Below are 10074 nucleotides of genomic sequence, written 5' to 3' on the forward strand. Positions count from 1 at the left end.
TTGTGGTCTCCATGTCAGTGGTACAAATTTTACCCATCTGCTCTTTATTTATCTGCCTAGACTGATGACATTAAATCATGTTTAACTACAACCTTCAGTCAGATTATGGAGGTGGCCCAGTGGCTTGAACTTTGGACTTATGCATTGCATATATTGATTGCTATGGATTCTATTCCTAACCCTTGTTCATTTATTGTAGCATTACACACAATTTTTAGTGGGTGTTTAACTGTCCTTCTGACTATAGCACCCACAGGGCTGAGATGTTAACACTGTCTTGAGATACATGGTTTCTCTTTAATTTTTCACTTGTGTCACACATATTATTGTATATTTTACTGCATGCTTTAGTTTGACTGCAGATGTAGATCAACATGTAAATGCATTGCTTTATCAGTTTGCATGTTGTGAGGGCTGTGGGCCATGTCCCCTATGGATTGTATATTTTCCACATCATTGTTACTGTGGGGTGGGTGTTTCTTGTCCATTACATTCAATTACATGTAACATAGTCACAACAAGGTTATATCTTAGCTACATTTTTTTACTGTATTTGCACTGTACTACACTACTGCATTTCCCCTACTCATTTCTCACTATCTTTTCTATTATATAAATGTATTTACTTTTATTTTGTTTCTTTTAATTTATTTTGCATATAAATGCATCAGCCCCCAGATCTGCACTCATGCCACCACAAAGGCTTATCAGCCCACTACCAGTGCCTAATATGCCACTGCCACTGACACCACCATCATCAGTGGACCTAGCTGCTGTTATCACCTCCACAACTCAGACAATAACTTCAGTGGTGACTGCTACCAGACTTGGTATAGAAATTCCTGTTATACAACCTGCAAGTGGCAGAGACAGTGCATACAACACCTGTGTCATCAAGTGGCAGCTGAAGGAAATAGTTGGGGGACTTAAGATGGCTGTATGCTTGCATTGACCACCTAGGAATCCTCTTCTGACAACTCACTGAGTTGCATCCCTGATCCACACTGGCTCTACTATCAAAGCCATGGCTTAGTGGTGAGGTTGTCATGGATGGCAACTATGCTCCCACTGGGTCACAGCTGGCAGGGACTTCTACTGCGCACCCCATCCTATCACCCATACTGATGTTCCACTCCCTATTGTGCCCATGCCCACCCCTGTTTGTTGTCCAGTCCTCCCCATCACTATTAGCTTTCCTGTATGTGTTTGATATCTCTTTCTCTGTTGTGGTCCTCATCCCTCATTGGGTCAGCACCTCCCTGTCAGTCTTGTCTCTATTCTATGCTTGTTTATGTTCCCTTGCTACCTAACCTAACCCTATTATTTTATTATTATTTCCCTTACTACCTTCCCTTCCCTTACTTACCTTTGCTTCATATATATAATGGTGGGGTCTATATTATATATTTGAAGTTTCAAAATTTCAAACCTCGTATGTTCAAAAACATATGAGTGAAGTTTGAAACATCGAAAATATAATAATTAAAAAAAAAACTTATCTCAATGCTTTGAGCAGGGGGCCATGCCCCCCTGCAAACCCCACACCCCCGCTACTTAAATATACCAACTTTGAGATTCCACTTCAGTGCAGAAAAGGGAAATTTGCCCATTCTGCACCATATGGAGCCATTGCTTTTCACCTTCAAACTTTTTAAAGTTCGATTCGAGTAATTAATAGGGACCCTATAATGGGCACCTGACCCATAAAAAATGTTCCCATATCCATTCTACTAATTCCCTATTTTTTGCCTTATGTTCTGCCCTCTGCCTGCTTCCCCTTTTCATCACTTTCCCAAATTCCATTTCCAGCGACTATTTTAGACAAAACAATCGATCAGCACATATGCATCACAGTCCTTTAAGGCTTCCACATAACCATCATAGAGGTATAAACATGATTAATGTGCACTGCTATTGCTTTGAGTTCCCTTTAGCACAACGTAGCCCTGCATGCACTTCCTGTAGTCCGTGTTTCAACTGCGAGTGGAATATTTAATGAGTGATAGTCTTTGCATTGTTTCCACAATGGATTCATTCTTCAAGAGGTTTGGCCCTCAGTGCACACAAAGTAAACAACAGTGAGCTGACCATGACCATGAGCACTACAGCCAGCTTACAGAATCTCAGCCTTAGAGAGCTACAGTGTATCTATAATTCATACCTGTACTAACTTTACAGTCTGGCAAAATGTAGACATTGTTTATTGGCATGCATTCAGCATTACCTTATACACTGAGAGCTTAGTCACAGGTTCAATTATAAATATGCAGAATTCTTTGGAAGGTGATCTGACTGTATACTTTCAATTGCAAGAACTCAACTCCCACAGGCTATAAACTTTCTTTTTAAAAATTAAATTCCCATGATTCAATTTTGAGAAAACTAAAGCAAAGTGATAATGTTACACTCACTTGCTAAGGTCAGACTGGGATCCTCTGAATATATTCGCTCTATCTGGCTTTCTAGAAACAGTCTGAAGTTGATACCGTTAGCTTGTGAAGGGAAGTTGAAAAATCTAGCAGGAATCTTTGCTGTGATTTTTGGCTCTTCTCTTCCAAATCCCAAATCATACAGAGTGATTTCTGGATCTTCCCGATATATCTCCAGGAATTCTTTGATACTGTCGAGAAGAGGGAAGAAAACAAATGAAAATAAATTAAACTATTCAATCACATTCAAAATCTAGCATTCTGTTAATGAACTGAAGGCTAATAAATCATCATGCCATATTGCCTGAGTATTTTTGAATGACTGAGGAATTATGAAAACAATGCTGTTTAAAACAAATTATTGTTGAGTTTTTAAAGTTTAACATCTTATTCACTGTATTAAAGCAGCACATACATTATTCCTAAATCATAAATAAATATCTAATATTTCACTTCTACTGAAATTAAATGGGAATATTTGGAGTTTTCTGAAGTTTGACTTGATTTTCTTATTTGAAAACTAAAATTTCTACAAAATACTGTGTCAGTCTTATACACTAATAATCCCTTGTCAGTGCAACTGAAGAAAGCAAAAACTTTAGAATAATATAAATGTCATGAACCTTCTTTAAAGGAAGCAAAGTAAGAGCAGTTCTTCTCCTGGTATTCCTTGGGATTCTGTGTTTATCCTTTCCCTATAAATAGGGTTTATATTACATTGTCGACTGCTTAGGTTGTTGAACGCCTAAACGTGGACACCTAAACATCGACAACTTAAACCACACGGAGAAAGAATGCCATTGGCCAAAGTAAAAAAAAAAAATAAACAGAAATCAAGTGGGGGCTGTGCCACCCACACCCCCCAACTAAATATACCAACTCAAAGATTGTTCTACATTGTACACAGTGCAAAATCCCTGTAATGGCCAAATTACTTGTTTCCCTGTGTGGAAACAAGAAGTTATGTACTCACTATAATGTTCGATGCATGTAGTCCATCTCGCCTTACATTCTTACACGTGGGTTCGGAGCCGAACCTCGGCTCCATCTCGGCCATACTCTAGCTCGAAGTCTTCAATTCTCTCTTGGCTAAGAGGTATCCCATCATGCAACAGGTCTGTTCCCCAGATCTTGTTTGCTGCAAGCGCACACACACACACACACACACACACACACACACACACACACACACACACACACACACACACACACACACACACACCACACACACACTGAGAAGAAGAACAACCCCAACAGAAAGGACTACAGACACCTACAGACTCCAGGAGGGGTAAGGAGGGAGGGTTAGTAAGAATGTAAGGCGAGATGGACTACATACATCGAACGTTATGGTGAGTACATAACTTCTTGATGTTATTTAGTCCAATCTCGCCTTCATTCTTACCCATGGGACAGCGTCCTAGCACCTTGATCTTGGGTGGCTCAGTGGAAAATACTCCTGAGCTCTGTGGAACCAAAGGAAGATCTGCCTCTAGAGACCAGATCTAATTTGTAGTGACTAATAAAGGTATGAGGCGAAGCCCAAGTTGCTGCAGCACAAATGTCATCCATAGACATCCTAGCCTGAAACGCAGTTGAGGTAGCCACAGATCGTGTAGAATGAGCCTTCACTTTAAAGGGTAATTCTTTGCCATTGGAAGCATAAATAAATGAGATGCAATTGGAGATCCAGCAAGACAAGGTTACCTTAGAAACAGGAACCCCAAGTCTAGTGTCTGAAAACGAGACAAACATTTGATCTGATTTCCTGAAATCTTTTATCCTATGTAAATAGACATGCAATTGTCTATGAACATCTAGCTGATGAAACGTAAATTCTGCCTTGTTGGAGAATTCAGGAAAAACCACAAGCAACTCAATGGATTGGTTGATATTGACAACAGAGGCAATCTTAGGAACAAAGGAAGGGTTGGTTCTTAAGGAGACCCTATCTTTGTGAAACACCAAATAAGTTGGCTTAATCGATAATGCATGAAGTTCAGAGACCTGCCTAGCTGAAGTTATGGCTACCAAGAATACTGTCTTCCATGACAAGAATTTAATGTCACACGTAGCTGCGGGCTCAAAGGGGGTTGAGGTGAGCTTCTGTAATACAAAATTGAGGTCCCATGGCATTACTGGATCAAAGACTGGAGGTCGGAGTAACGATGTCCCTTTCAGAAAAGCCCTACAAAGCAACATGAAAGGTAGAAATCACTGCTAGTTGCACTTTAATGGTTGCTGCAGCTGACCCCTGACCAAAGAGTTTAGAAAGAAATTCTAATATTGCCGAAATAGGTGCTATATAAGTATCAATATGTCTCTCATGGGCCCAAATAGAAAATCTCTTCCACTTACTGGAATAAATCTTCCTGGCAGAAGGCTTGTGGGAAGATGATAGAATATGGACCACTTCCAGGAAAAATCATGAAGCCTGACTAAGGATGGAACTGGAGCAACCAAGTTGTCAACTTGAGGGTCTGGATGGAGGAATGGAACTGTCCTGACATATGAGTCAGCAGATCTGGAGCTGGGTCCAGAATCCAGGGCTTGTTCATTAGATAGGGTTGAAGGAAGGGAAACCAAATCTGACAAGGCCAGTTTGGGGCAATGAGGATAATTTTGCTTCACAAAGACTGCGCTTTCTGAATGACCTTTGATATCAGAGGTAATGGTGGAAAGGTATAAAGAAGACCGTAGGGTCACTCGTGAACCAGAGTGTCCCTGGGTGTCTCCCCCTCCGGGGGGATAAGAGGGAAGTAGCTGCTGCATTTGGCATTGAGGGGGCTGGCAAAAAGATCGCAGCATCCTGACCCCATCTGTGGAATATCTTCTCCGCAACATAATTGTTCAGGGACCATTCATAAGGCATTAGGATAGCTCTGCTCAGCCTGTCAGCAATCACGTTGGACTTCTCCGGTATATGCATTACAACTAGAAAGCATTGGGAAGACACTGCCCACTGCCAAACTGGAAGTGCCTCTCTGTAAAGGGGGTATGATTTGGTTCCTCCCTGTTTGTTCATATACAATACCACTGACATGTTGCCTGAGTGGATTGCAATTGTCCCTAGAGGGAGAAAGCTCTGAAGTGCTTGCAACGCTAATAGCACTGCTCTCATCTCCAAGACATTGATATGCAAATGGGTTTCGTGATCCTGCCACGTGCCTTGGACTGTCCTGCTGAGATAATGCCCTCCACATGATCTGGGAGATATCTGTGGTCACCGTGACAACTGGAGAAGATGGAACAGAAGGCTTGCCCACACTGAGATTGCTGATCTGAAGCCACCAGTGTAGATCCTGCTTGCACATGTCCATAATCAGAATAGAATGGGAGAGTGGAAGATGCGTAGTGACCATTGGGTGAAAAGCAGCCACTGAAGAACCCTCATGTGCAGTCTGGCAAGGGGAACTAGCATGATCGTGGCAGCCATGGTCCCTAATAACTTGAGGACCACTTTTGCATTGACCTTCCTCAATGGTAGTAAGGTGTAGACCTGCTGTTGTAGATACTTAATTCTCTCTTCTGGTAAGAAGGCCCTCATGAGCACCATATCTAGTTCGGCGCCGATAAAAGTGACATGCTGTGAGGGCAACAAGGCATATTTTTTCCAGTTTAGAGTAATTCCTAACCTTTGTCACAGTGTAATGGTGACATCCTTGGTCTGTAACAGTAGATGCCTGGTGGTGGCAGAAAGGAGACAGTCGTCCAGGTACAGAAACCCATAGAATCCCTGATGTCTCAAGTGAGCCGTTACCACTGCCATGCATTTGGTGAACACCCTGGGGGCTGTGGTGAGACCAAAGGGCAGAGTGCAAAACTGAAAATGATTGGCTTTCAGCTAGAAGTGTAGATGACTTCTTGATGCCCTGTCCATCTTGATATGGTAGTAAGCATCGTTGAGGTCGATGGAGCACATCCACACATCTTTCCCTAACAGAGGGAGTATTGACTGTAAGGTGACCATGCGGAACTTGGACTTTTGTACATGAAGGTTCAATTGGCTGAGATCCAACATGGGTCTCAGGTCCCCTGTTCTTTACGGCACCAAAAAGAATCTGGAGTAAGTCCCTAATCCTACTTGGTCTGCGGGGACAGGCTGGATGGCTCTCTTTGAAAGTAACTTTTTTATGTCTAAAGTTGCGCACTCCCTGTGACTGTGTGGAACATCTGGGATTCTCTTGGTTGGTGGGGGAGGAGAAAAGAAGGGAATATGATAACCTCTGAAAATTATCTTTAATACCCACTCATCTTGGGTGACATCTTGCCAGGCTTCTGGGAATAAAGAAATGCGACCCCCGACCGACTCCAGAGATGCACAGTTGGGCCTTCCTTCAGGAGCGCTGGTAGGGAGAACCATGAAAGGAATCACGGTCCCCCTGGTTACGTAGGCCTCCTCTGCCTCTAGGGTGGCATCTACCTGAATTTCCACCCCCTCCCCTGCCTCTGGAGGGGGAATCACTTTGTGCGTCCTGAAAAAAACCTCTGCGACTTCCTGAACCACATTTTCCCACCCTTCTAGCCCTTGGGATAAGGTCTAGAAGTCATGGAAAAATGGACTTCCATGGGAAAATAGGTTTTTCCTTCTTGCTCGCACCTAATGAGAATGTCCTTCACCTTCGTTCTGAACAACGATGAACCGTCAAAAGGGGTATTGGTGAATGTAGACTTGAAGGCCTCCATGAAATTGCACAGCGCATCCAGGAGTATCTCTTAAGAGAGACTCCAGAACCCGCTGCCCTACTTGCTCCATCGGCTGCATATGAAATCAGCCTCATGGAGGAGTTGGTAAGGGAATTTAGGGTAGACATCTGTGCATTGACCTTCTGTGCCACAGCATCAGAAATGTTACCCTGTAGAGAATCTCCTAGCACTTTTAGGAAATCTCTCTGGAGCCTTGTAAAATGTGTCAAGTAGTTCAGTGACAGCAGTGTAAAAGCCGCTGAGGTAAACACATGCTTTCCATACCTGTCCATAGCCCAGGACTCCTAGGCGGATGGACGGTAGATGAAGTTTCAGCAAGTTCCTTCTTGGTGGCTGCTGCCACCATCATGGCATCTACTGGAACACCTTTTGTTAGATATTCCTTGTCAGTGGGGGCAGGCAAAAGCTTATTGGGTCTCCAAGGGACAGGTTCCACAGTGTCAGGAGTTTCCCACACCTTTCAACAAACAAGATCTAGTAGCTCATAGAAAGGGGGAGAAACCCAAGAGGCAGAGGGTTGAGACCCGAAAGCCTTCAGGAACACTGACTCCTCATCAGAAGGGGATTTGGAGAGCCAGCTGCCTCTCAGATGCAGGATCTCAAGGATATCTGAAAAAGAGATATCTTCAGAAGATGACTTGGGGGATCCCTCTGACTCCTCAAGGTCTGTGTCTGATGTGAGAGACTCATCTGGGGAGTCGAGGTGTTTCCTCTTACACAATCTCTTTTTGGTGGGCTCCTCAGGCAAAAACTCTGGGGAGACGTCAGAAAGTCGGGGACCACTCATGGAGGCATCCTGAGGCTTTGCGTCTCCGCTGGCCAGGCATAGAGGGTGATCCAAAACTGACACCGGTGCCAGGGGGGAGTATCATTGCTGCAGGATGCAGCTGATGACCTGGCCAGCACACTCCTCATAACCTTGAAGGCTGATCCCCCCAGCTCTGAAGGCTGACTAACTGTAGAGGATACAGTAGTAGCGCTCGGTGCCGAAGAGATGAGGTCCGAAGCAATATTCAGGTCCAAGCTCACTCAAGCCGAAGCATCGAGAGGATGGCTCAGAACCAATGAAGATCAATCCGAGCCCTCCCCCTCGGGTCCGAACGGAGAACTGTGGACCCTCGACCCCGTAGATGGTGCCGACGGGGTCGGAGTGGAAATTGGAACTGAGAGGCCAGGCGAGGCTACTGGAACTGACCTAACAGCACCCAACGGAATCGACAACTCTGGCTCTGAAGGCCGAGAAAGGCTTGGAGGAGGAACAGCAAAGGATGAAAAGGCCATAGGCTCCAGAGCTGACTGGGTCGGGGCCGAGATCAATTTGGCCAACACAGATGACTGAAGCAGTTTCTTCACCACTCTGTCAATGTCCTCATTGGAAACGGTCCCCGAGAACCTGGAGGATATAGTTGGAGATCTGGATCTCCCTACAGAAGGGGACTTGTGTGAAGGAGAAACCGGTCAAATAACTGGAGACCGGCTCCAAACCAAAATATTCGTGACCGGCTCTGAAAGGCTGGGAGCTGATACGGACTTAGTCAAGACACTACCTTCTGTCAGCACCAAAGGCAATGGAACCGAAGAAGGAGAAGCTGTTCTAGCAACTTTCTCTGGTGGTTCCAAAGAAACAGACAGAGCCGGTGAGCACTTCTTAGAAGTCTTTTTGTCCTTTTTAGCTGGAGAGGATTAGGCACTGGAAGGCTTAGCCAAGTCTTCCTCGAAGGAGTGTTTAAGCAGTCCTTTCAAAATGAGCTTGTTCTTCCTCTCCTGTAGCACATGGGGACTGAAAGAATGACAAAACAAACAGGACTCTTGGAGGTGAATAGCCCTCAAGCAGTACACACACACAGAGTGCCCATCAGCCAAAGACATTTTATTGTTGCATTCAACACACTTTTTAAAGCCTGAAGGACTGTGTTCTTTAGAATCCTTGGATATGCTGAATAAAGGAGAACACACACAGGTACAAAGCAATATGTACACACACTGGACCTAACTAAATCCTGCATGGGAAACTAGAGCCTCTAACTATAAATGGCCTAGTAATCGGTGGGAAAAAGACTACAGGGTGGACTAGGTCCTCTAACTTAAATGGGTCTAGCCCGGGGAAACAAAGGCAGGATAGCACCACTAGCCAGACACAACGACACTAATAAGCTAACAGAATGCAGCACCAAACCAAAGACCACACGGAAACAATGGGGAGGACTTGGTCCTCTAACTGAAATGGGCCTAGCCCGTGGGAATAAAGGAACAAACGAGATACCAAAACGGCCAATGAAAAGGCCACAAAAATAGCAAGAGAAGCAAAACAAAGGCAGTATAACACCAATACCACACACACAGAGCCACGAAAATAGCTTTTTTGAGCAACAATAAGTCAAAGGTTTATAAAAAGTTTAGAAACAGTATACTTAGCCATGGCCAAAAGTGAGACCATGTCTGAGCATAACGAGCGGCAAACAAGATCTGGGAATAGACCTGTTGCATGATGGGATACCTCTTAGCCATGAGCCAATTGAAGACTTCGAGCTAGAGTCAGAGTCAGAGCTGAGGTTCGGCTCCGAACCCACAGGTAAGAATGAAGGCGGGATTGGACTACATAACATCTGCCATTCGCGATTTTAAGTTGTAGACGTTTAGGCGTTTGACAACCTAAGTGGGTAACAATTTAATATAGACCTTTTATATATATATATATATATATATATATATATATATATATATATATATATATATATAATCAGGGGATGTGGAGGTCCCAGTGGGACTTCTACCCCCTGCAATTTTTTTTGTTTACTGGCATATGCCAGAAAAGCCAGTTTGATATTTTCAACACTGATATTCCGAAGTTTAATTTTGTGGTCTGTCAATAACTCAACATAGGCCTATAATATACAAATAGGTTGTGGGCAGTGGATTGAATGACCAGCTAGATCAA

The 10074-nt window shown here is 43.8% G+C and overlaps 1 protein-coding gene across 2 annotated transcripts in view; it reads right to left on the reverse strand.

Moving 5' to 3' along the window:
• The window catches only part of TESPA1 (thymocyte expressed, positive selection associated 1), a 280218-nt gene that overhangs the window by 72699 nt on the left and 197445 nt on the right, over positions 1-10074 (reverse strand). For both annotated transcript variants that reach the window (XM_044083864.1, XM_044083863.1), the window contains exon 9: positions 2412-2620. In XM_044083864.1, coding sequence (XP_043939799.1) covers positions 2412-2620 — 209 coding nt within the window. The remainder of the gene's footprint in view (positions 1-2411; positions 2621-10074) is intronic.

This window comes from Protopterus annectens, chromosome 9.part0, assembly GCF_019279795.1.
Source record: "Protopterus annectens isolate FY-2018-M chromosome 9.part0, PAN1.0, whole genome shotgun sequence".
Classification (NCBI taxonomy): domain Eukaryota; kingdom Metazoa; phylum Chordata; order Ceratodontiformes; family Protopteridae; genus Protopterus; species Protopterus annectens.